The sequence below is a fragment of the Microtus ochrogaster genome, chromosome 2 (genome assembly GCF_000317375.1).
Source record: "Microtus ochrogaster isolate Prairie Vole_2 chromosome 2, MicOch1.0, whole genome shotgun sequence".
Lineage (NCBI taxonomy): Eukaryota > Metazoa > Chordata > Mammalia > Rodentia > Cricetidae > Microtus > Microtus ochrogaster.
In genome coordinates this window covers 115,389-142,223 of record NC_022010.1, presented here as the reverse complement: position 1 = coordinate 142,223, position 26,835 = coordinate 115,389, and the positions used below count along the sequence as shown (strand labels likewise).

Below are 26,835 nucleotides of genomic sequence, written 5' to 3'. Positions count from 1 at the left end.
TGAGATAATATACCAAGGTACTAAAGTACAATTTATAATGGAGCTTTTGTTAGGTTCTTTGCAGTACAACAATTTATTGGACATCATCTAGCCTGTGGTTTGTGATAGGATTAATTTTGTGTGCATGTGTTGCCATAGAGAGGAAGGCATTGACTGTGCTGGCTTGTGTTGACTGAGTTCTCTGCCGTTTGGGCACTCTGAACCTGTGGAAGCCTTGTCCTGACCCTGGTTCACTTGTCTTCTGCCCACTAGACAGTGGCATCGACCAGGCCCCCCCTGGACTCTGCCCAGCCCTGCCAGCGGTCTCTGCCCACTTCCTCCTCTTCCTCATCCCTTGTACCTGTGAGTGGCTCAGGCCCTGGACCCTCGTCTGCTCGTTCTTCACCAGTGAACAGACCCTCTACTGCTACCAGCAAGGCTCTGTCTCCCATCACTTCCCGGTCTCCAGGGGCAGCAGTGTCAGCTCCCCCCAAGCCACAGAGTCCTGCTCAGAATGCAGCCTCATCCCAGGATGGTTCTCAGGATAAGCTGGCCGAACAGATAACACTGGTAAGTGTGCCTAGGCAAGTACAGAGCCTATTTGTTTGGGGGAATCTTCTTGTTTTCTAGGCTAGCCTGGGTTTGGGAGATCTTGAGTAACTGAACAAAATAAAGACTTATGTCATCATACAAAATAGCCAGAATTCATCTTGTATTCTGGTTTGTGATATATATTTCCTTATTTAAAGGCTGTGATAGTTTAGGACTGAGTACTTGGTTTATGATCATTAGAAACCAGGACTGGGACTAAATAATGCAGCCTTTTCTGCACAAAGTAGACTCGTGGACGTCTTTGCCTTGTGGTGAAGTTGACCATGGTGGACTGATTTTTGTCCAGTCATGCCTGAAGGTGGGAGTCAGGGAGGAGTGTCAGGAGCCACATCCTCAAGAGGCAATGCCCAGCACGTAGTACTTAGTTCTTTTTGGAGGACTGTTTTGTTCAGTTTTATCAGGAGTTTAAAGAAGCACACATTATATTTGATTGACATAAACTAAATGCTTCTCTTTGTCTAGTTTGATGTTAGCTCTGTGGCTAGTCTTCATTGATTTTTTTTTTCTTTCTTCTTCCTGGTTGTTGTAAAGCAAATTCCTGGCATTGTTGTTTCCCTTGTACACACTTTGATTTTTTTTGGTGTAAACATTGGTCCTTTTGGTTTCATTTTAACTTTTTTCTTCTTTTTCTGGTGGCTCTCGGGGCTTGAACCCAGGGCCTTGGGATGCTAGGTTGTTTCTTTACTACTGAGTTTATATCTGGGCCATTTTATTTTGCTCTTTAGAGACAGCAGGATCACTACTGCTTGGCTTCCTTGATGGTGTCTGAGAGAATCTGACTCTATGGTATTCTTCTAGAGCCACTTAACCTGTGTGAACACTTACCTTGAACGGTGACCTCTTTGAGTCTCTCTCTTTCAGTTCCTGAGCTCGACACAGTAGGGTTTAGCAGAGTACATTTAATTACATGCTGACACAGTAGGGTTTAGCAGAGTACATTTAATTACATGCTGACACAATAGTGTTTAGCAGAGTACATTTAATTACATGCTGACCCTTACCCCCCACATCCATGTTCCTTACAGGAAAACCAGATCCATCAGCGAATAGCAGATTTAAGGAAGGAAGGCTTGTGGTCCCTAAGGCGGCTGCCAAAGCTTCAAGAAGCTCCACGCCCTAAATCTCATTGGGACTACCTGCTGGAAGAGATGCAGTGGATGGCCACAGACTTTGCCCAGGAGCGGAGGTGGAAGTTGGCTGCTGCTAAGAAGGTAGGTTTGAAACATGCTTTGTGCCTTTTAGAGTAGTTGAGATTTAAATTGCTGTAAGTGAGCCAGGCACATACCTTAAATGGTGGTGTCACATGACCTTACTCCTAGCACTCAGGAGGCACTGGCTGGTGGGGTAGGGTAGGTAGGCTGAAGAACAGCACAGAATTCATAGGCATTAGTGAGGGGTCAGCTCTGCACATTAAGCCTACATCTACCCTTCCTTCTCACTGGGACAGGGAGAAACAAACACCAGCTTCCAGGAGAGCTTTCAGGGAAGCCATGAGAGTTGGTGAGACACTAGTGCCTGGTCTCATTGTAGTTGAGTGCTTTTTCTATCTCAGATGAGGTAGACAGTGATTATTGGTATGTGCTCTGTGTTGAATGAGTTACTTTTTGGAGCTGATACAGGCAAGTACATAGAGTATTTTCATTGGGAATACAGAATGATATCTAAAAATAGAATTTTGGTCTGCAGAGATGGTTCAGTGGTTAAGAGCATTTGTTGCTCTTTTAGAGGACTTGAGTTCAGTTCCCAAATCCACATGGGTACCCAAACCATCTATAACTCAAGTTTAAGGGATTCTGACACTTTCCTCTGGCTCTGAGGGTAACAGACACCCACAGGTACACATATATACATTCAGGGAAAACATGCAAGCACATGAAAAAAATTCTTTAAAGTAAAATCTTAAGCCAGATATGGTGGGTCACAACCTTAATCCCTGTTTTTGGGAGGCAGAGGCAGGTAGAACTCCGTGACTTCAAAGCCAGCCTGATCTATTTTGTGAGTTTCAGGTCAGCCAGAGCTATATAGTAAAACCTTGTCTCCTAAAATAAATTGAAATCTTCAGATTGAGATGTAGTTCACTTGGCAGAGTGTTTGTCTAACATACCTGAAGTTCTTGGGTTTGATTGCCAGCATTTATAACACAGGTGTGGTTATAAATAACACTTGTAATTTGGAATTCTAAGACTTGGGGGGTGGAGGTAGGAGAATAAGAAGTTCAAAATCATTTTTGGCTCATAGCACATTTGAGACCAATCTAAGACCCTGCGAAAAACAACAACAACAAAAAAGGTATATACATAGACATCTTAACAACAAAAAGGAGCTAGGCGGTGATGACGCAAGCCTCTAATCTCAGCACCAGGGAGGGAAGCAGAGGCAGGTGGATCTATGTGAGTTCAAGGCCAGCCTGGTCTAAAGAGTGAGTTCCAGGACAGGCTCTGAAACTACAGAGAAACCCTGTCTTGAAAAACCAAAAAAAAAAGTCAGTTTCGGTGCTGCGTCCCTGGCACCCGGCTGCCCACATGGCTAGCTTATGCCCCGAAATAATTACACGGAAACTGTATTCTTTTAAACACTGCTTGGTCCATTAGTTTCAGCCCCTTATTGGCTAGCTCTTACATATTGATCTAATCCATTTCTAATAATCTGTGTAGCCCACGAGGTGGCTTACCAGGGAAGATCTTAACCTGTGGCTGTGTCGGGAGTGAAAATCACTCACTCAGCTTCTTTCTCCCAGTATCCTGTTCTGTTTACTCCACCCACCTAAGGGTTGGCCTATCAAATGGGCCTAGGCAGTTTCTTTATTAATAAGAAATCACTCCCACATCAATAACTCAGGTATACTAAAAGTACTGGTTGCTCTTTCAGAGGACCCTAGTTTGATTCCCAGCACCCACCCTCATGGTGGTTCATAACTGTTTATAATTTATTTCCAGAGGATCTGATGTTTTCTTGCCTCCTTAGGCACTGCATATATAGGCAAGCAAAATATTCATACACATAAAAATAATTAAAAATAATCCTTGCCTGTTGGCTATTGTACACCTTTAAGCCCAATACTCACAAGGCAGATTTGGAGTCATTTTTGCCTACAAAGTGAGTTCCAGGACAGAAAGGGCTGTTACACAGAGAAACCATCTCAAAAATCAAAAAGAAAAAAAAAAGAATAAACAATTATTACTTGCTTCAGTAACACATATTATAAAATACAGAGAAGATTATTATGGCCCTATGCAAGAATGACACTCAGATTCATGAAGTGTCCCATATTTTAGAGCATTAACACTCACATGCACCTACCTACATATGCACACACTTACTCTACTGTTAAAAAAACAAAAACAAAAAACAAAAACCCCCAAAAAACTTGTCAGCAAAACCCTATCTCAAAAATAAGAAAATAAACATTATTTTTGTTTAGGGAAAAATGTGAGTTATCTCAACCCAACAATCTCCATATGTAGGAACATTTAGCTGCATTCATGCAATGAAATACTCAATGGACCATTAGGCATGTTGTGTATTTGTTGAATGTGAAGATATTAATCACATGAAACAGGGAAAAAAGATTGTAGTGTCATATAGTAGAAATGTAGTTTCATATGTGAGAAAAATAGATGTAAATAGTAAGGTAAAGTTCTAGAAAAGTTAGGTAAAAAAATGACAGCATTTATTTGCTTTTAGCCATGTTTTCATCTAGCAGACCTAAGAGCCTAGGAGGGCACCTATCATTGAATTATGTGTGGCTTTGTTTTTTATGGTATGGTTACTCTTTGTGGAACAGGCTGGTCTTGAAATTGTGATCCTCCTGCCTCTGCCTCCTCTGAGTGCTGGGATTAAAGATGTGCTCCACTACTGCCAGGCTAGGCTAGGTTGAGAAGTCTTAATTTTTTCCCCCTTATTTCCCTTTTCTCTTGGCATAGCATAGAGCTCTTTTTATTGTCCCCCCCTTCTTTATTTTTTCATATAGGTGTGCACATTCATGTGGAGGTCAGGGAACAACTTTTGGGAGTTGACTCTTCCATTGCACATGGCTCTTGAGGAATCAATCTCAACTTGTTAAGCTTGGTACCAAGTGTCTCTACTTGCTGACCCATCTTGCCAGCCTGAGTACAACAAACTGTTGAACTTTTTTTTCCCCAGCTTGTCAGAACTGTAGCCCGTCATCACGAGGAAAAGAAACTTGGTGAGGAAAGAGGGCAGAAGGAAGAGCAGAGCAGGCTGAGACGCATCGCTGCCACCACTGCCCGTGAAATAGAATGTTTTTGGTCAAACATTGAACAGGTAAATGCTGGAATTAGTAGGATCTAAAAAGAAAATCAGCTCAGCTTGGGGAGAGGGGCAGTGCAGTAGACAGTTTTTGTGGTTACCTGTCATCTTTGGTTTACTGTTACCAACCAGAAAACGTGTGTCATATCTCTAGAAAGAAGACAACAGTTTGATTCCTCATGTATGCTTTTGGCTTTAACTTTTATAGTAAAAATAAGAATCCAAAAAAATCAAATGTGTCCAAACTGTGAGGCTGTGTGCCAGGGGACAGAGTCTTACGAGCTTCAACATTCATGTGTGTGCATCCAGAGACTTTGTGCTCACTTGCCACTCTGTGTTTGTTAGTCTTTTGCAAGGTTTAGCATGATCCTGTCTGACCACTTTGTTTTGTTTACCTTTGCAGCTGTGGCAGCTTTGAAATGAAAATATAGTGAAGGCCTGTCAAGTAGTTGTTGGTGTGCTTTGGCTGTGGAAGGCAGTGTCTCAGGATACCTGCTCCCATCTACATACTTTTTTAAGAACTGAGATTTTTTACTGCCTAATAGAATTTGAGCAGAATAGACTAGGATACAAAACAAAGAGGAGAGCACCAAACTGAGTTTTTTTCTTTAAGTATTGTGAATGAGTATTGTATGAGTTTAATGTGCTATGTGGGGAATTGCACAGTTTACATCCGTAATGACTTGCTTATTTACTCATATATTTTTTCTTTTTACATTTAGGTTGTAGAAATAAAACTACAAGTAGAATTAGAAGAGAAAAGGAAAAAGGCCTTAAATTTACAGAAAGTTTCCAGAAGAGGTATGATATTGAAACTTTTTTATTACATTTATTTATTTAGTGTGGGATGGGGGAAGACACATGTGCACCATGGCATGTGAGATGGTCAGAGATCAACTTTCTAGAGGTGGTTCTCTCCTATCATGTGGGTCCTAAGGATCAAACTCAGACCATCAGGCTTGGCAGTAAGGGGATTTACTGGTCTGACCTATCTTTCTGGTCCTCCTATAGTTTTAAAATATTTTCAAAGATTTACATATTCATTTTGTATATGTATGAGTGAATGTGTGCCACCACATGCCTATGGAGGTCTAAGTACAATTTGTGAGACTTGGTTTGTTTTTCATCATGAGTTTTGGGGACTGGACTTAGATGATCAGGCTTGATGGTAGGTGTTTTTGCCCATTGAGCCATCTTGCCAAGCTTTTAAAGCTAGTCTTAATGAATGAATCTCAGATATAGAGATTTCTGAGGTCTAGATAGAACATTTGTAAGGCCTAGCATTTAACTTATAGGATATGTACACACAGGCTTCACATTTTTTTATATTGTGTTCACCTTCCTGGTTTTGGCTAGAAAGTTCATTGGACAGGAGACCATTTGCATACATTTGTTCTGCTTGTTTTATTTTGTGCACACACATACACACACAAAGGAGTGTTGTGGGGAGAGGGTAGGATCTCCCTCTGTTGCCCTTGTTGGCCTGAAATTCAGGAGGAAAGATTGTTCTCTAGCACCTGAGTGCTGGGATGAAAAGGTGTAAACCACCAGGCCCAGCAACAGTTTAGTTCTTTATCTCAGCGCCTTTGTTCTTTTCACTATGTGTCAGTAACCCAGAGTTGGTCGACTCTGAATGTTTTCATAATTGAAGTCCTGTTTCTGGATGGTAAAGAGACCAACTGATTTATCTGTCAGGCATAGGGCCCTTTGGGAATTGGGTTGGCCTTTGCACTACTGAGATATTTCTGTAGTCGTTTTTTTTTCCCCAGTAATTGAATACTTAGGTACATGTGAGACACCAACACGAGTGGCACTTACTGTCTTCTCTAGTCCTTAGAATGCTCCAGGAACCCTCATACCTTTTATATTTTTGGAGCAGACTGAGAGGTGGCCATTACTAAAGTTGCAGAATTGTAAACTGAGAGCTAGACAAAGTGGCACTAATTTGAATCCCAATGCTTAGCAGGTAGAGGTAGGGGTATGTGAATTTGAAGGCAGCCCGAACTCAGCTAGACCTTGACTCAAAAAAACATTAAAAAAAAAAGAGAGAGAGAGAGAGAGAGAGAGAGAGAGAGAGAGAGAGAGAGAGAGAGAAGAAAAGAAAGAACCACAAGATGAAAACAGTTGTTCTGGGTTACTAAGAGGAATGGGTTTACCTTGCAGGGGAGGTGGTGGAATTTGTACTCCCTGTCTTTGATTGTTGATAGCCATAGGACTCAGCTCAGATAAGTAGACAGTACTTAGGGAGTTAAAAAGCATCATCTTGCCACAGGTTTGGTGATAATACTCTATTTTTTGTGTCTTTAGGGAAAGAGTCCAGATTAAAGATATTTGATACATCACCAGAACATGCTCTGGTAAGTACAGGGTTATTTTTGCTCTCTGACACAAAGTGTGGGCTTCCTAGAGAAGTTAGTAGGCTATGAAATTAGTCCACTTTGAAAATACAGTGGCATTGGGTGGTGGTGGTGCACACCTTTGATTTCAGTACTCAGGAGGCAGAGGCAGGTGGATCTCTGTGAGTTTGAGGCCAGCCTGGTCTACAGAGTTGAGTTCCAGGACAGAGGCTGCACAGAGAAACCCTGTTTTGAAAAACACAACAACAACAACAACAAAAATATAGTGGCATTTAAAATAGCTGTAGTTTCACTTGGGATATGAATTTGCGAATTTGAGAGGATGAAGTTGTATACAGTAATTAAGGATGTATATCCTCACTCCTTCTCCTTGGTGTTTATGTCATGATTGCCCAGCAAATTCCTTGATGCTGTCCAGTGGACATCTGTTAAATAGACACTTCCACCTTGACATCTTACTCTGTGATGTTACATTTCACATTTGTGATTTTTACTCTGTTTCAGGATCTAGGACTATCTGGAAGGAAAAGAAAAGCTAGCACATCTTTGACAGATGATGAAGGTCTGTTCCCTATTCCCCTGATACTTTAGGACTTGATCTCTAGCAGGATGTGCGTTCTGTATTGTCATATTTTCAGCTGTGCTGACTTTGACCATGGTCTTATTATTTTAAATGGGTTAAAAGTTTATTTTTTATTTATCCAGGAGTCTTTTTTTTTAAAAGATTTATTTATTTATTTATTATATATATAACATTCTGCCTCCATGTATGCCGACACACCAGAGGAGGGCACCAGATCTCATTACAGATGGTTGTGAGCCACCATGTGGTTGCTGGGAATTGAACTCAGGACCTCTAGAAGAGCGGACAGTGCTCTTAACCACTGAGCCATCTCTCCAGCCCCTGTCCAGGAGTCTTTGAGTAAAAAGAGTAACCTTTGGTATCTCCAGATGACATATGGAGTGTTTCTGTAGCAATTTGGTGGTATCTTATTTTGTGATCTCTGGAAACCTAGGTGCATTTGGAGAGCCTTAGGGATACACAGAGATGATTCAGGGCCAGGTCTTTTTCTGACCTTAGTACATTAGTGGAGATGTACCTTTTGAAGGAAGACATGTTCACTGCCTACCACAGTCACCAGGCTGGGATATTTAGGAGGAGTACCTGTCATGTTTAAATGTTGGCACTTGGTTCAGGGTAGAACACAGATGTAATAAGTATGAGTGACTTGAGATCAGCCTGTGTTCATGGCTTCTGACTTGTTTGCAAACAGATAGCCTGGTTGTCAGTTGTAAGAACAGAGGAAGGAAGCAGAACTAAGGTATTGGAGAAAACACATGGCTGTGTATGGAGCAGATGCAGATGAGTGAGGTCCCATTGGTCTCAGGAGCACAATAACTGCTTGACTGGCAGTGTGTAAGCTTCCAGTTTAGGTTTTAGTATGGGGTTGATTCTTGATTGGGAGAGTTTGAGCAGGTTATTAGTGTGGTAGCTGTCAGGGTTGTTTCACACCAGAAGATAAAGAAATGAGTGACAGTGACTCACAGGAAGTAGGAGCTTGGGTTCCATTGCCCTGCTTTTACATAGCAACTTGGTATTCTTCAAAGTGCTCTTGTTTCTCCCATTTGTTCCTCTGTCCTAGTCTTCTGTCTCTTCTTTTAGCTATTCTCCTGGGAGATGGTCCCTCTCCATCTCCTCCCACACAACTCTGACTGTTGGCACTGAAGCTGGAGAAAGGTAGAGGTCAGGAGCAATGCTGGTGCCTCCAGCCAAACAAGGGTCCTCTTGGAAGGATTTAGGCTAAGTACTTGTCTTTCTCCCCTTGACTACCTGCTGATATTGGGAGGCTAGGACATAGTCATCAGTGCAGCTAGCAGTACATGTGAAGACTGAGAAAGCATTGAGGAATAGATGTTTTGGGGTGGCATCTAGCCACGTCTAGTGATTTTAGATGATTTTCTTTGTAGACTATAAATGTGACTGTCTGGCTGATTTTGAGGCATCCCCTTGTTAGGTAGTGGGTCAGTTTAGGGAATTAGACTCATTAGGAACTGCTTTGCTTGATAGATATCTGACAATGTTGTCACCTTAAATTCTGTGTTTCTTTGGTACAGCCTTACATAGTCACAGGCTGTCCTCAGTTGTGATGTCAGCATGGCCAGCCACACCTTTTCACTATTCTTTCTCCTAAGCCAGTTCATTTATTAAGCAAGTTCAGGAGAAGTGGCAGAATGAAATTCCAACATAGGTCTAGCTTGTCTTGTAAGGTTGCACCAGGCTGTTCATTTCTAGGACTAGTTGTGTCCTGGGCCTGTAGATGTGTATCTTTTGCCTTGTCAACTTTGGTGAATGGTAGAAGTTTTATAGTGAACAACTGAGGAACTTGGGGATGGAGTAGAGATAGTGGACAGAGTATGTGCATGTGTGTGTGTATGCACATATGCACATGTATTCTGGAAGAGATGGGTCATCTACTAGTGCGGATGAGAAGAAGCCCCTAAAGAATGCTGCTGAGGAGGTTCAGCTCTTCTGGCCAGCCCTCTTACCTCTGAGAGTTTAGGGTTGAAGAGTAATAGCTGGTCTCAGATAATGGCTATTGAAGCACAGGATTGCTAAGGGAGGGCACACATTTGGTCTGGGTTGTTGCCCTTCTTGTAGTAGGTAGAGATGAGTTCCTAGAAAGCATGCATCCCAGGAAGTATGCATGTAGTTTTTCTGTGGTGGGCTTTGTACTGGGTGGGAACTTTACCAGCATTCTGAGCTAGTGTGAGGTCTATTGCATATTGAAGAAACAGGCTGAAGTGAAAGGAAAACATTTCCCGTTTGTTGCTTGTTTAACAGCTGTTTTCTGGAATCAACCTGAAAATTTTAAGAATTTATATTCAGTTTCTTTAATAACTATAAAACAGTTTTGAAGCCTAATAATATTTAGTGTTACTGAGAACTTCAAGTAAAGTTTTTTGCATGTCCCTGACTCTGATGATAACCATTTTAGTGGAAGATGAAGAAGAGACCATTGAAGAGGAGGAAGCACACGAAGGGCTAGTTGACCACCACACAGAACTTTGTAATCTGGCCAAAGAAGGTAGGCTGTCACTATTTTACTGAAAATACTTTCATTAAATATTAAATAGACACAGGAGCATTTGAAAATAATGACAGATACAAATGACAGCAGTACATGGGGCATAGTGTAGTTATCATTTTCTTTGGACCGCCAGCCCGCTTCCAAATAGAGACATGGAGACTTACTATTAATTATGAATGCTCGGCCTTAGTTTAGGCTTGTCCCACTAGCTCTTTTAACTTAATTGAACCTGTTTCTATTCATCTGTTTTGCCATTGAGCTTTTTACCTTTCTTTCATTCTGTATGTCCTGCTTCTGTTTCTTCCATGTCTGCCTGGTGCCTGGCATCTCCCTATCATCTTTTTTTCTTTCTTTCCCCAACCTAAGTTCCTCCTCCTTTTTACTCTCCCTGCCTGGAAGCTCCATCTATACCTCCTCCCTCACTATTGGCTGTTCAATTTTTTATTAGACCAACCTTATGTAGGCAAGGTAAAATAGCAACACATCTTTACATAGTTAAGTAAATACTCTGCAGCATAAACAAATGCAGCACATCTTTACATAGTTAAACAAATGCAACACATCATTGCATAGTTGAACAAATATTTTGCAATAGCATAGTGCTGCCAAATTCAAGGAAACCTATCTCTGCTGTTGAATTACTTCTGTTCTGGTGATCACAACTGACCTAAGACTTTTTGTGGCTCACTTTCTGAACTCTCTTCTCCCATCTCTGTGAGTCTCCCTAGCCACTGTTGAGACAGAAACAGAATTCCTTCACAGTGGTTTTGTAGGTGTGGCTTGATATTCCTGTCCAGTGGTTCTGCCCAGTAGTTTCAGATATATTGTTGGATATTGCTGTCAACACCTTAACTCTACACACTGTTTCACACATAAATGTGTCTTTGGTTACTTTGATTCCAGCAGTACTGTTGTTGGTATTCTGTTCTGTGGTGTTTGTACACATATGTCTCTAAAAAGGCTCAGGTATGGAACATGGTCAGCTTGCAGAATCATGTAGCATATACATGTCTGTGCCAAGCTACGTGCTGTATCAGCCTTGGAGCTGGTGATGAAGATAGAGCCCCCTGGTGGCTGACAGTGAAGTGCATTTTCTCATGTCTGTTTGGCTCATTTGACTGCTAAGTTTTCTTCTTAATTGACTTATATATTCTGGATACAAATTCTTGTTTTGTTTTTATTATTTTTAATTATGTGTATATGTGTGTCTGCCTGTGAGTATATGCATGAGTTCAAGTGACCAGAGAGGCATTGAATTTTCTGAAGCTGAATTATGGATTGTGACCTGTCTGAAATAGATACTAGAAACTGAGCTTCTGTAGAAGAGCATCAAGTACTCTTAACTGCTGAGCCTTTTCTTTACCGCAGGGGACATAAATTATACTTTGGTCATGAGAATGGCTTTCAATAGTGTCTGATTTAAAAAATAAAACTTTTAATTAAAAAAAATCATTTATTGCTGGTCATGGTGACACATGCCTTTCATCTCTTAGGAGGCAGAGGCAGGTGGATCTGTGAGTTGGGGGCCAGCCTGCCCTACAGAGTGAGTTCTTAGACAGTCTCTAAAGCTACGAAGAGAAACCCTGTCTCAAAAAAAAACCCAAAAAAACAAAAAACAAAAAAAACCAACAAAAAACCCAGAACAAAACCAAAAAAAATCTAAAAATGTTAATATAAATTTAACTGAAAAAAATATTTAGACTCTGTATAAGTTATTTTCAGAGAAAAGAAATGTGCTGTTAGAATTTGCAGGTTATAAATTCCTAATCTAAAAATCCAGAATTCAAAAATGCTTTAAAATCCAAAACTTTTTTTTTCCTGGGTTTTTAAGACAGGGTTTCTCTGTGTAGCCTTGGAGCCTGTCTTGTCTGGAACTCTATGGACCAGGCTGACCTCGAACTCATAGAGATCTGCCTCCTGAGTCCTGGGATTAAAGGTGTGTGCCAGAACCGCCTGACCAAATCCAAAACTTTTTGAGTAGTAAAGAAATGGTGTTCTGAAGTTTCAGATTTCAGAGTATTTTTGATAGTAGATTTTCATATGTGTGCTCAGTTGACAAGTTATAGATAGTCTCCAATCCAGAAAATCAAGAGATAAGAATATGTCTAGTTTTAGGCATTTTGGATAAGCCATGCTAGCCTGTATCAGCTGTTTCAGTAAGAGGAGTGTATGTGATAGGCTACCTATCCAGTCTTTTTGCTCTACCTTTCTGAGTGCTTTTTTTTCTTTACAGCTAAGTGGCAGTTGTTATAAAATGATCTTGTTTCTCTCTGCCATCCTTTCCAGCTGAATTGCCCTTAATTGATTTGATGAAATTGTATGAAGGTGCCTTTTTGCCAAATTTTCAGTGGCCGCAACCTGAACCTGATCATGAGGAGTCAAGCGGGGAAGAGGGTACGTTTTTAGTGTTAAAGAATTCAGGTTTAAAATGAAAGCCAAAATAAATATGTAAAATAAGATGTAAGAAATTGGCGGTATTGGACCCAAGGACAGGTTCTTCAGTTCATGTTAATTATGGCAGGAACTTTGGGCTTTGGATAGGATAAAACCTGTGTTGTAACTGTAAACAAAGAACAAGTGAATTTGAGCCAAGAAAAAAAAGAAGTATATTTTATATGCAGTTTTCCAATTGAATAAGTTTTAAACTCTGAGGTTTTTCCTTATTAATGTGCTATCTTTACCGGAGCACTGGGTAAACTGTGGAGGATCTAGAAATATTTTTTCTAGATGTGTGTTGTGGTTTATGAGCCTAAGCATTGTCTTGTTTTTCTGGACTCTGCTGTGCTTGCTTATTAACTTGAAGGCTTTTAGTGGTTGGTTTTACTTATTAGGCATTCCAGACAGTCATTCTAATTTTTTTGCTTTTATTAGGTATATATAAGATGTGAGGACATGTGTCAGTTGTTGAGGGTCTCCTGTAGAATTCAGGGCTTTTTACAGTCCCCTTCTGCAGCAAGACCTAGGGTCAGATACAAAGACTTCTTCCTTGTTTCCAGACTTGTGTGATGTTTCTAATTTTTCCTCTTTTTGATGGAGGTAGAAGGGAGATCATTAAACCTCAGATACTTGTCTGTCCATGTTATTGGCTCCCAAAAGACAGAGACATTTCCTGACCACCAGGCTGTTGGGGCAGAGAATGCTTTGAGTCCCAGATATAGTTGATTGTGGTGTTTCCTAAGAATTATTCATGTTATTGTGGATGTATAAAATGGATTGCAATGAAAAAAAATGTATCAATTATTCTGTATTCTTTCTTGTCGTTTGCTCCTCCCCCCTCCCCCGTTCTTTCTATGTTTAGGCTCCTAAAACCCACAGCAGTTCTAGTTCTGTTTCATTGTTTTTCTAGATGTGGAAGACTGTCCTGGTGACAGGGAGAGCCGGAGGGACTCCGTTCTCATTGACTCACTCTTCATCATGGATCAGTTTAAAGCTGCAGAGAGAATGAGCATTGGAAAATCTAACACCAAGGACATCACAGAAGTTACTGCTGTGGCGGAAGCTGTCCTCCCTAAGGGCAGTGCCCGGGTCACAACTGCGGTGAGGAAATCTTTTCTGCCTCCCAACAGGCTCCATAGAAAATTGCTAGAAAAGATAATTGCTGTTCTTCTGTTCTGTAAATCATTTGGGACTGTATAGGTGTGTTATACAGCCTCTGGATTTAGGCTCTGAGAAGGTGTGCTAATTGCTTAGTCATTCCTTAACTGATCTGTCTGTCACTATAGGTCAAGTTTAGTGCTCCATCTTTGCTGTATGGTGCTCTCCGAGACTATCAGAAGATAGGACTTGACTGGTTGGCCAAGCTATACCGGAAGAATCTCAATGGCATATTAGCTGATGAAGCTGGGCTCGGGAAAACTGTGCAGATCATTGCTTTCTTTGCTCACCTTGCCTGTAATGAAGGTAAGAGTCTCTCAGTTTTCCACCAGTAGAGTGTTAGATCTGAGGGAGAAGACCTTTTCAGTCTCTTCTGCTCAGAGTAGGTCCTTGCCATGTTGCAGGAAAAATTGACCTGACTTATCATCCTTGTATTGGGCTTTTATTGTTATGTGCCCTTTGTATTAAAAAGTTTAATTATATAAGTAGTTTTTATTCTTATTTATTTTTGTCTATGTGTGTTTGTCTGTGTGAATGTATGCCCTGTGGACTTTGTTGCCCATGGGAACATTGCAGAGGTAGTTGTGAGTCATGTGATGTGGGCACTGAGAACCAGATTCAGGTCCTTGGAAGAGCTCTTCACTCTTCACTGCTAAGCTGCTTCTCAGGCCCACAGTCCGTCCGTCCGTCAGTCCATTCATCCATCCTCCCTCCCTCTCCTCTCTTTCTTTATGTGTATGTCCATATATATGTATATGTGGCCATTTGTAGAGTTTGTTCTCTGCTTCTACTCTGTGGGACCCAGAGATTGAATTCAGGTCTGCAGGCTCAGTGGCAAGTGCCCTCACCCTTTGTCTCTGCCTCAAGTTCTGTATGAAAGGCTTGTACCACCATGCCCAGCTGATATCACCACGGCTTAAATGTATTTTAAAGTAGATGCACATATATAATTGTTAATTTAAGATGGGACAAAAAGCACTCTGCCTTTTTTATTGTTTAAGGGGAAAGGGTGTTAAATGTCTTACTATATTTACAAGTCTACGCTATCTTCAGGAGACATGTTCTAATACCCCAGTGTGTGCTGAAATCCTGAACCATACTATGTTTCATTTGAAGTTCAGAACTTAACTGAAAGTAAGCATATAAAAGTGTCTTTTTTTGGCATGCTCAAAGTGCCAGCTTCTCTATTCTTCCTCATTAGGACTGTTACTAAGTGTCATTTGAACAAGCCCTGGATCTAATAACCAGTGTTTCTACCAGGTGCTATTGAGCAGGTGGCATGTACAGTGTGGATAGAATAGACAAAGGGATTGCCCCATTTCTCAGAATATGCTTAGAATGGTGTGCAAATTAAAATTTATGAATTCTTTATTTCTCGAATTTCACAGTTAACATTTAAGACAATGATTAACTGTGTGTTACTAAAATTTTGAGTTTTACTATGGTACTATGTAGTTAGAAGTGATTGTCTTTCTAAAGTAGGAGTGTTCATATTGTTAGTTGTGAGGGGAATGAGTAGGTGAACCTGCAGGAGTTTTAGGCAGGAAAAGGAAGTCCATCACACTGTATGTGAGGGAACCAGGGAACTAGAGCCATGGGTGTGGGGCTGGAATGCAGTGGTACACTCAGAGATAGTGCAGTAGATAGGTACGGTTGGAAAGGTGGTAAGTGTCCATATGGAAGGAGGGTGGAAGTCTTTGTGCACATGTGACTGTTTCAGCCAGAGGATAGTGTCATTACAGGCCTAGGTTGGGAGGGCTTGTCCACTTTGCTAACAGCTGCTGATTCAGAAGGGATAGGCTATATGGAGTCTGGTGTACAAAGGGGACACCACATCTCATTGTGGATGGTTGTGAGCCACCATATGGTTATTGGGAATTGAATTCAGGAACTCTGGAAGAGCAGCCAGTGCTCCTAACCTCTGAGCCATCTATCTCTCTGGCCCTCACTTTTCATCCTCCCTCCCTCCCTCCCTCCCTCCCTCCCTCCATTTTTCTTTGTTTGTTTGCTTTTTGAGAGTTTCTGTGTATCCTTGGCTGTTATGAAACTCAGTTTGTAGACCAGGCTGACCTCAAACTCAGAGATCTGCCTGCCTCTGCATCCGAAGTGCTTGGATTAAAGGTGTGTGCCTCCACCGCCCGGCTGCCCTTTTTTTTTTTTTCTTAAGTTTTCGAGACAGGAGACTGTACTGGAATCACTCTGTAGACTAAACTAGACTCAAACTCACAGAGATCCTCCTGCTTCTACCTTCTGAGTGCTAGAATTAAAGGTGTTTGCCACCATTACCTGGGCCTTTTTTTCTTCTTAAAGACTTATTGTTATGTGTTTCTGTGTTTGAAGACCAGAAAAGAGTGTTTGATCCCTTGGAACTGGAGTTGCAGGTGGTTGTGAGCCACCTGATATGGGAGCTAGGAACTGAACTCTGGTTCTCTGCAAGAACAGCGTGTCCTCTTAGAAACCTTTCCAACTTCCTTCCTTCCTTCCTTCCTTCCTTCCTTCCTTCCTTCCTTCCTTCCTTCCTTCCTTCCTTCCTTCCTTCTTTCCTTCCATTCATGTTGGGGATTGAATTCAGGGCCTCGTGTGTGCTAGGCAAGGCTTTTCTAGTGTTCCACATGCTTAGTTCTACCCATTACTAATTTTTTATATGTTTTACGTATATGAATGTCTATATAGCACATGGATGCCTGGTGCCCATAGAGGCCAGAAGAGGCATTGACTCTTCTGGAACTGGAGTTAAAATCATCTATGAGCTGCCTTGTGGGTGCTGGGAACCAAACCTAGGTCCTGTGCAAGAACAATAGTGCTCTCCCACTCTAGGTTTTTAATCCTATTTTACTAGAGAAAGCCATTTTGGGTTTGGTCTTGTTTCCTTACTTGTAAGGTTGTATGTTTAGAGTTTAAAGATTGAATTTTAATTTTTAAATTATGTGTATGTTGGTGTCTGTGTGTAGGTATGTGTGTTTGTGTATGGGTACCTATCAAGGCCAGAGGCGTTAGGTCTTCCTGGAGCCGCCTGATTGTATGTGCTGGGAATCAAACTTAGGTCTCTGGAAGAGCCCTCTCTCTGACCTGTTGTTTAGATAGATCCTGCCTTGATCCTTAGCACTAACCACCAAAAGGACAAAAATGTTTATTGACTTCTGATTTTTTTTTTCTCTGAAACTTCTGTTGAAATGGTGGTTTTTCTCTTGAACACTTTCTTTTCAGAATCATCAGGGATGCTTCAGCAGTGGCCACAGATAGGTGAAGTGTAGCATTACTTTAAATCAGCTATTTCTGTCTTTGACCCTTAATTGTATTCATTTCATTTATGACACAGAAATTGAAGTTTGTTTTCTGGATTACACCTTCTGACTTGTAAAATGCTGTTTTCAGACTAAGTTTGATCACTGGGTCCATTGGATATTTCTCTACCTCAAAGTGCCTAAGGAGGTACCTGTCTGTCTGGACTGCAGGTCATTTGCTACTGGGAAGGTTCAATCAGGGTCTGAGGTTCCACATCAGGAGCTGTCTTGTTTTGGATTGTTGTTTGCTATAGACAGAAGTTCTTTTTGTTGTTGTTAGTAGTTTGTTTCTTAAGATAAGGTTGCACTGTCCAGTTTTGGCTGACCTAGAACTCATAAAACTCTGCCTGCCTCTGCTGGGATTAAAGGCATGCACCACTACACCTGGAACAGACAAGAGTTTTTTTCTCTGGCTCATGATAAAAGTTCATATGGTTGTCAGTGGATCCTGGTTTTCTTTTTGTCTGTTCTTTTCATCACTGTTTCTGGAGAGCCTGTCCCCTGTCACAGTGCAGCAGGGATGTACCTGCCCCTATTCTGGGCAGTGTATCTATGCTGGAGGATAGTTTTTGTTTCCTTGGTATTCGCTTTTCCCCATGGGCCACATACTTAATAAGCTAATCAAACTCAGCTTTAGGTACCTGGATCTCACATATCTTTTTATTTTATTTTATAGGTAATTGGGGCCCTCATCTTGTTGTCATGAGGAGTTGTAACATACTCAAGTGGGAACTTGAGTTGAAACGCTGGTGTCCTGGCCTCAAAACTCTTTCTTATGTTGGCAGCCACAGAGAACTCAAAGCAAAGAGACAGGTACTGCCACCCAACCTCTACCACCCTCTCTCTTAGTTTATTTTGCATTGATGGGGATCCGCCCACGTTTCACATATTCTAGACAAGAGGTGTGCCAGTGAACACCCTTAGCCAAGCATCTTTTAAATACAATAGACAGTGGCTGAAGAGATGGCACAACAGATAAAAGAACTTGCTGTACAAGTCTGACAACCTAATTTTGATCATTAAAAGTTGTCTGAAGGTTTAAAAGAGAAAACCAACTCCATAAAGTTCTCCTCTGACCCCTACATGTGTGTTGTGGTGCACACATGCCTACACAAACATATCTCACATATGTCCCACAATAATAATTAAGCTTGAAATAAAGCTAGACGTCTTAATTTTTCTTAACATAGAATCTCCTTATGTAGCTCAGGCTGCCTTCAACCATTCGATCTTCCTGCTTCAGCCATGTGAGTACTTTACATGCTGCTTAATGTGATTATTTGTATCATTGACATTTTTTTTCATTTTTATTTGTTTATTATACAGTGTTCTACCTGCCTGTACACCTGCACTGCAGACCAGAAGAGGGCACTAGATCTTATTATAGATGGTTGTGAGCCACCATGTGCTTGCTGGGAAATTGAACTCAGGATCTCTGGAAAAGTAGAAAGTGTTCTTAACCTCTGAGCTATCTCTCCAATCCCAATAACATTTATTTGTAAGCTACCAAATATATATGTGGTTCTAGAATTTGAGTCCTTAGAAACATAGAGGACACAGGGTGGACACCCAGTTCCCTGGGTGAAAGATGCTTAGACTTTAGGCCCCATTTGCCCTCTGAGCTGCATAGGTAGTAGAGTGCTTTCTTGGCATGTGTGGACTGAGTTCAGTTCCCAGTAATGTAAGGAAAATAGTTCAGAAATGAGTTCTTGTCTGGAGAGAGAGTGCAGTGCTTCCTACCTCAAGACTGTGCTAATTTTCACAAGCTTAATGGAGTGTGTGAGTTCTCCCGAGTTCTTAATAGTTTCTGTGGATTATTCACAGGAATATTTGTGACAGATAGAAGTTTCCTTTGGCCCCTAATACTTAATAGTGCCAGGACCCAAGTGAGTGTGTATAGATCAGTTTCCATTATTTGACATTTTGGCTCAGGATTAAGACACTACGTCAAGTAAAATTTATTAAGGGTGGGTCTTTAGGTACATTTCCTCTTTTACAATCTGTCTTGGTCTTTTTCTCCTGCTGTTAAAAATACAAAGCAAAACAACCTCCTCCAAAAAACACCACAGAGAAGATAATTATAAAGAGCAGTAATGTATTGCTTGAATTTCTAGAGATTGGAAGTCTTAAGGCCAAGTTTCAGATAGGTTTGACATCTGGCAAGGGCTTGTTTTCATCATCCAAGACGACACTTTTCTTGTTGTGTACTTACTTGGGGGAAGGCAGAAATGCAGAATGGTTTCACTTGGATCTTTGCTACCTTTTCATAAAGCTCTGACTTATACTTAGGGACTGAGAAGGTCCAACTCTTAATATTGCCACAGTGGGAATCCAGTTCACCATAGTTTTAGAGAGGATGCATTAGACCATATTCCATTCTACACTTGCTTTAAATATCTTGTTGCAGTTAGTTGCCATGTAGACATCTACATTTCTTACCTTCCTTGTTTAGATTATACACTATAAAAACCAGAATTGTCTGTGGTAATCTGTTTTCCCAGTGAAAATTTCTCTGTCTTTTAAGGCAGCCTAATTTGTCATTGAAAGGCTCTAGAAGAACAGAGAAGAATAAGAATGCCGTGAACTTTTTCTTGTGTAGTTGTTATGAAGAGTAGGTTGGATTGCTGGTGATGTGTGTAGCTTGTCTGAGTGATTGCCCAGCAGTGCTCTTCAGATGGTTTCAGGGAAGACAGGGGGCTTCTTTCTGTATTGCAGGAGTGGACTGAGCCCAACAGCTTCCACATCTGCATCACGTCCTATAAGCAGTTCTTCAGGGGCTACACTGCCTTCTCAAGGGTGCACTGGAAATGCCTTGTCATTGATGAAATGCAGCGGGTGAAGGGCATGACTGAGCGGCACTGGGAAGCCATCTTCAAGCTGCAGAGGTCTGACCTCACTCAAGTGTTCTGTCCTTTCCAAATCTCCAAGTGTTCTTTGTTCTTACCTAAAGATTCTTAAACTTGAATCATTGTATACATATATTAATTTAGTGAAGAGAAATTTCCATCTTCTTTGTCATAGCGTGTTGGACCTGAGACAGAGTTCCTTTGTCAGTCCTTTTCTTTTGAGGCAGGGTCTTACTATAAAGTTGTGGCTAGCCTGGACTCTGTATGTAAGCCAGGCTGGCCTTTGTATTTAGAAGTCTGTCTGCCTTTGATCCCACCCCTTTCTCCGAGTGCTGTGTGTCCTACTGTGCCTGTCCATTCTTGAAGGCATATGTATAGTTGCTGTCTTCACTTTCCTCCACACATTGCCAAGGAGAAGTTATGTAGCCTCCTTGTGTGTTTTCAGAGTTCAAACGTTGTTCCTTTTTGTTTGTAGCCAGCAGCGCCTGCTTCTGATCGACGTGCCTCTGCATAACACTTTCCTGGAGCTCTGGACCATGGTACACTTTCTTATTCCTGGAATCTCCAGGCCTTACCTGAGCTTCCCCCTGAAAGCTCCCAATGAGGAAAACCAGGATTACTATCACAAAATGGTCATAAGATTACACAGGGTATGTTTGCTTTGGTGACTGCAGCTGACTCATTTAAAGCATATTTGCCTTCTGCTAAATATACCATGGCATTATTTGGGGAGAAAATGGTTGTTATTTTCTTCAGGTCACACAGCCATTTATTTTGAGGAGAACAAAGAGAGATGTGGAGAAACAGCTGACCAGGAAGTATGAGCATGTTCTGAAGTGCCGCCTTTCCAGTCGGCAGAAGGCCTTATATGAGGATGTCATCCTACAGCCAAGGTAAGTGCTGCTTTGCCCACCTGCCCCTCAGCAATGAAAAGCAGATGCACCCTGTTGCCTCAGTGAGTATGCCTATAATTGAGTCAACCAGGAGCTCTGCCATCTCCAGAGCATCCCCTCTTAACATTCCTGCTTATTCTGCCTTTAGATACGTTTTATCTTCACACCTGCCATTTGTGTAGCTTGATGTCTGTTCTGCTGCCTGCTGCTCGTTACATTAGCTTTGGTGGTTAGTGTGAACTCAACTGGTTGACCAGCTTACTCTTTAAAAGTAGCTACTGCTCTACCGGGTCAGTATGGTCTTTCTGGAAGGTAACCAAGGCATAGTTTCCATGTCATGTTACAGAATCCTGTGACCTGAATAGGTCATCTCCCAACTCTTGCCTGGTAGCCCTAAATGTCATTTAGTGGGCTCAACTTTTATCCTCTGAATCCTCTCCATGGCTGCTTTGATTCTTTTGTGCTCTCTGGTGTCTTATGTCTAAAACAAATTCAAGAACTGTGGAAATAAAGTTCACACGGATTTTAATTTTAGACTTGGAGTTCTCAGGACTTAAATAGTACTCTTTCAACTCAAAACAGCTGAGAAGAGCCACATGTGTTTTTACTATGACCTCATATGATAGGTCTCATCTGTGGACCTAGTCCATATCCATCAGGGTAGTCTCACTCACCTGGCTCACAGGTTTCCCACTCTGGGTAGGAACATGGTGCTGTGGTTAAGGCATACTCAAAGCTGTCTTGTATGCACTTGCCTTAGCTAAGGCCTCCATCTACAGCTAAGGCAAGTGCATACAAGACAGCTTTGGGTGTAGGCTGTACCAGGAAGGCAGTGGGGCACAAGGCCCATTCATGATGGACAAGTAGAACCTGGTCAGCCTCCTGCCACTTTTTGTTTGCTGAGCACAGGGTATATGTGAGTCTCTACGAAAAAGTAATAACTTTCTAAAGTTCTTGGAGTAGCCTGTGGCTTCCTTGATGCCTTCAAGAAATGATTTGGCATTGCTGCACCATGTTTAAAAGGCTTACTGGAAATCTTGGGACCGAGTATAAAAGTGAATGGCTGCTCATTTATAGGCTTTCCCAGGAGCCTATAAATTTCTCAGGAAGTCTTCACCAAGCTGAATTAGTAATGGGACACTCAGCTTATCATCTAATGCTGAAGAGGAGCAGGGAATGCTCTCTCAAAGTACTCACTGTATCAACCCCCCAAACATTGTAAGCTACTTGAGCAGAAAATACTTGGCCATGTTGATGTTTCAGAAAGATATTGACATTTTCTTTTTTTGACCTTAGTGATACACTAGTTCTAGCTAGTGAGAGGTAATTTTGTGGGAAGGGGGGAGCTTCTCTGGAGGTCAGGTGCCAGCAGGCAGGAGAAATATGGCTCAGTTATCCTTAAATGACTTAGATCGCCCTCCATTAGGAGTTCTAGCAAATCATTGTTCAGGGAATTTAGGTTGATATGTGACTGTTCCAGCTGGATAGTGAGGTGCTTGTGTTTGGGAGTGATGTCATCTTTTGTGAAAATGTCAGAGGTCATAGCATTGGATCTAGAACAGCTAGCTGTCTAAATGATCTTTTTCTGGTTCTGTGACATCTGCTCTGAAGAGGATAACAGTGAGACTTATGTTTCCTTCCTCCTCTGTGAGCCACAATTCAAGGGCTAGTGTGTTAAGCCTTTGTGCATCTTGGTCCCATTTTTTGCATTGGGGAACTAGGTTTCTAGATACAATTAGGTGCTCAGATGGCCAGACAAAAACCTGAGGTAGGGCCCTCATTTCTATATTACACTGTCCAGATGCATAAAAACACTAAATTAGACACATTCGGGTTCTCTCGTGGCTTCTGGCTTTCTGAGGCAGCTTCATTTCTGCTCCTGTCTGCACATACGCACCCCCCCCCCCAATACCTGCTCTTTCTCTGGAAGCATCTATCATTCTTAGACTCAGGGAAGTAGATCCTAGTCTTAGCCCACTCGAAGTCAAACTTGGCAACTGTTTTAAAATATCACATTCCACTTCTATTTATTCTTTTAAGCTAGATGGATAGTCTGTCTTGTTTATTATTCTGGTTTTGTGCCTAGCACTGTGCAGAGACTTTTATCACAGGACTCAGGGCTGGCTGTGTCTGGCTTTTCTGTTGTCCAAATTAGGTTTACTGTGAAATTCCCTTTTGGCAATGTTTCTCAGGATTCCCACTGTTCTCTGTTGTATACCTAAGTTGTTCCTGAGTAACTAAGACTGGCACTTCTCACGAGGAGCTCAGGCTACCTCCTGAGCCCAGTTCTTTCTAGGCACCTTTTTGATAAGTTGCTTGGGTTTGGAGCCTGCAGGCATCTCACTGTGGTTCTACATCCCTCTCTCAAGCTCTCCAGATGCCATTCTTCATTACCTGACTTGGGAGCCCCCTTCCTCGTTCAAGAGCTTTATTCCGTACTGCAGTTCCCTGATCCTGGTGTGCCTTGTGGATCTCTGATACTACAGCAGGGTTTGGCTTGAAGCCTGCTTATCATCTCATCTGTGCACTGTCCTTGCAGGACCAGGGGTGTGCTTTCTGGGTATTCTGATCCCACCTTCTGACTTAACTGGTTCTTTTTACATGTCAATCCATACCTTGAGTATGGATTCTACTCCTCAGGATAAGTGATCGTGATATTATTGAAACATGGTCCTTTTACAAAGGAACAGTCTTCCTTGAGATTTGGCTTGTACTAACCCTTTGTCTCTGGATCTCTGGAGTGAATTAGTAGAGACCTGTGTAGGAATGTAGACTTGAATGTGCAATATGACTAATTCACTGTCTTGGGAAATTTTGTTAGTTGCTATGTTTCTGAAATTGAGGAAGTAACTGATGATGAGACTGAATGATGAACATACATTTGCCCTTGACACTGAACTCTTGCCTCTTCTCTATGAGCAGGACCCAGGAAGCTCTGAAGAGTGGACACTTTGTCAGTGTCTTGAGTGTCTTGACACGGCTACAGCGGATCTGTAACCATCCTGGGCTGGTAGAGCCACGGGTACCAGGCTCCTCCTATGCAGCAGGCTCTCTGCAGTATCGGTCAGCCTCTCTAATTCTCAGAGTTCTGGAGAGAGAGTTCTGGAAGGTAAGAGAGGGGATTTAGAATAGTAGTGCAGGACTTCTAGTACTTACTTTCTAGATAAAATCCACATGGTTATATTGATTTCTTTCCAACTCTTCTTCTCTCAACCTTACTAATGTACAGTGTCTCAAGTTGTGACCCCCAACCATAAAATTATTTTTGTTGCTACTTCATAACTGTAATTTTGCTACTGTTATGAATCATAATGTAAATATCTGTGTTTTCCAGTGGTCTTAGGTGACATCTGTGAAAGAGTCATTGAGAATGCACACAGGTTGAGAACCACTGTCCTAGCTCTTTCTGTCTCGTTTCTGTCTGTGGGCTTATCTGGCTTTGCATAGCTCACAGAATTTTATCTGGATTCTTTCACACTTAGAGTAATTTCAAGGTTCATCCTCATTGCAGTACGTCAGAATGCCGTTCCTTTTAAGGGCTGGGTAGCATTCTGTTGTGAAAGGCCACATTTTGTTTGCTCTTTCATCAGGTGATTTTCACTTCTTGCTATTAGTATTGCTGATGAGAACATTCCTATAGTTTGGATTTCATTGTTCTTGTGAGTCCACTTCAGGCCGGGCTCCTGGCTTACATAGCTTTTCCATCTACTTCTTTAAAGAACTACCAGCTTGGGGGCTGGAGAGATGGCTCAGAGGTTAAGAACATTGTCTGCTCTTCCAAGGGTCCTGAGTTCAATTCCCAGCAACCACATGGTGGCTCACAACCATCTGTAATGGGGTTGGGTGCCCTCTTCTGGCCTGCAGGCATACACACAGACAGAATATTGTATACATAATAAATAAATAAATAAATATTTAAAAAAAAAAGGAACTGCCAGCTGAACCACTTGATTTGCCCTAGCAGTGTGAGGGTTTCCATGACCCTTTTTTTGTTTGTCTTTCATCCTCTTCAATGTATTGCTGCTTTCTTGTTAAGTTCCAAGAAATACATATTAGTGGTGCCGTGGAAAGCAGGATACTTGCTCTTGTCAGGGCCATAAATCTTGTTAGTTCTCAGCTGCTCAGCCCCAAAGTAATCACACAGAAACTATATTATTTAAGTCACTGCTTGGCCCATTAGCTATAGCTTCTTATTGGCTAACTCTTACATATTTATTTAACCCATTTTTATTAATCTGTGTATGGCCACATGACTGTGGCTTACGAAAATTGGCATCTCTCTCCAGCAGGACGACATGGCTTCTCCCTCTCTCTGCTTTCTTCCTCCCAGCATTCAGTTTAGTTTTCTCCGCCTAGCTAAGTTCTGCCCTGCTATAGGTTCAAAGCAGTTTCTTTATTCATTAATGGTAATTAAAGCATACAGAGGGAACTCCCACATCATCTCCCCTTTTCTGTGTAAATAAAAAGGAAGGTTTTAACTTTAACATAGTAGAATTACATATAACGAAACAGGTATCAAGCAAGAATTACAGTTACAGTATTTATAATTATCTTTTATCACAACTAAGGGAAAGTGTAACTATAAATTCTTCAACTACATCAAAGACTCTAGAAGGATATAATATTACTTAAGCAAACAGGAAGTGCATTGCAAGCAACTTCCAAAACTCTAGAAATTGACAGAGACATCTTACTGTGTGAACAGTCACCCAAAGTTCTTCTGTATTGTTGGGGCATCCATCTTCAGCCTCTAACCCGACAGACTTTTCCATGAAGCAGGAAATTTCAAAGACAGTTCTGCCTATATTGATAGTTTGTCAGTCACTTTCTTCATGTCCTGCAGAATGATGTCTGGCAGAATGTCATGAAGCAGGAACCTTGAAGGACTGTCTCACCTTTAGGAAACTTCAGCAGCCATTTTTCTTTGGGTCCTGCATGTCCAGTTCACACAGCATACCTTCAAGCAGTCTAGGCAAGGGCAGTTTCTTGCCCAAATGGCTAGCAAACTCTGAGTAGCCTCTTCGATGCCCATCTTCCTCTTGAAGTAATTGCTGCTGCCAGGAGCAGATGTGTCTCATTGTCATGAAAAGTTCTAAATTTTAAAACATTTTAAATGCCATATTCTGTAGTCTCTGAAAGGTTTGAAGAGTGCTTATCCATCTGAAATATATCTCTATACATCTAGAAAATCTAACATGACTACAAGTTTGATTTTTTTTTTTTTTTTTTCGAGACAGGGTTTCTCCGTAGCTTTTGGTTCCTGTCCTGGAACTAGCTCTTGTAGTCGAGGCTGGCCTCGAACTCACAGAGATCCACCTGCCTCTGCCTCCCGAGTGCTGGGATTAAAGGCGTGCGCCACCACCGCCTGGCTTACAAGTTTGATTATTATGATTATCTACTAACCTATATTTCTAATCAAGAGCAGAAATATATGTATATATATACATATATATATATATATATCACAAAATTGACCTTAAATTTGTATCAACAAACCAAGAGTCATACCAGTGTAAATCTCTATAGCATATCCTCCTTTAAATATAAACAAACATTTATAAACAATATTTGGGTATATGGGCATAGTTCTTTCCTTACTGCTACCTGCTTTTTGCTGCCCAAGTAATTTTTGGGGGTGTTCATGGTGACTTTTCAGGGGATCTTGGTGCATCAAACCACACCAGTCTGGAAGTATTCCACAGGTTCTCATCCTCTGTGGAAACAAAGGGAGAACCGCTTTTCCAAAGCAACATATTCTTGGACCCAAATTTTGAAGACAAGAGACCTTTAAAGTATATACTTTGATTACTTAGCTCCTTCACAGTCAAAAATTCAGAGAAAACACAATAATATACATAATCCAGACCTTCTATGTACATTCCATCTTTACGTGGCTTATTTTTATTACTCTA

General features: G+C 41.4%; 1 protein-coding gene and 1 non-coding gene across 6 annotated transcripts in view; both read left to right on the top strand.

Annotated features, from left to right (window-relative positions):
- The window catches only part of Ep400 (E1A binding protein p400), a 106,773-nt gene that overhangs the window by 28,381 nt on the left and 51,557 nt on the right, over positions 1-26,835 (top strand). For all 5 annotated transcript variants that reach the window (XM_026783801.1, XM_026783788.1, XM_026783791.1 and 2 more), the window contains 15 exons: positions 253-549; positions 1,617-1,802; positions 4,735-4,875; positions 5,583-5,661; positions 7,168-7,217; positions 7,722-7,779; positions 10,214-10,303; positions 12,593-12,700; positions 13,653-13,843; positions 14,029-14,206; positions 17,861-17,997; positions 19,900-20,069; positions 20,506-20,680; positions 20,787-20,923; positions 23,846-24,032. In XM_026783801.1, coding sequence (XP_026639602.1) covers positions 253-549; positions 1,617-1,802; positions 4,735-4,875; positions 5,583-5,661; positions 7,168-7,217; positions 7,722-7,779; positions 10,214-10,303; positions 12,593-12,700; positions 13,653-13,843; positions 14,029-14,206; positions 17,861-17,997; positions 19,900-20,069; positions 20,506-20,680; positions 20,787-20,923; positions 23,846-24,032 — 2,184 coding nt within the window. The remainder of the gene's footprint in view (positions 1-252; positions 550-1,616; positions 1,803-4,734; positions 4,876-5,582; positions 5,662-7,167; positions 7,218-7,721; positions 7,780-10,213; positions 10,304-12,592; positions 12,701-13,652; positions 13,844-14,028; positions 14,207-17,860; positions 17,998-19,899; positions 20,070-20,505; positions 20,681-20,786; positions 20,924-23,845; positions 24,033-26,835) is intronic.
- On the top strand, positions 3,764-3,865 carry LOC113458348. Its single transcript, XR_003378731.1, has one exon. It is a non-coding gene; the product is annotated as a U6 spliceosomal RNA (small nuclear RNA).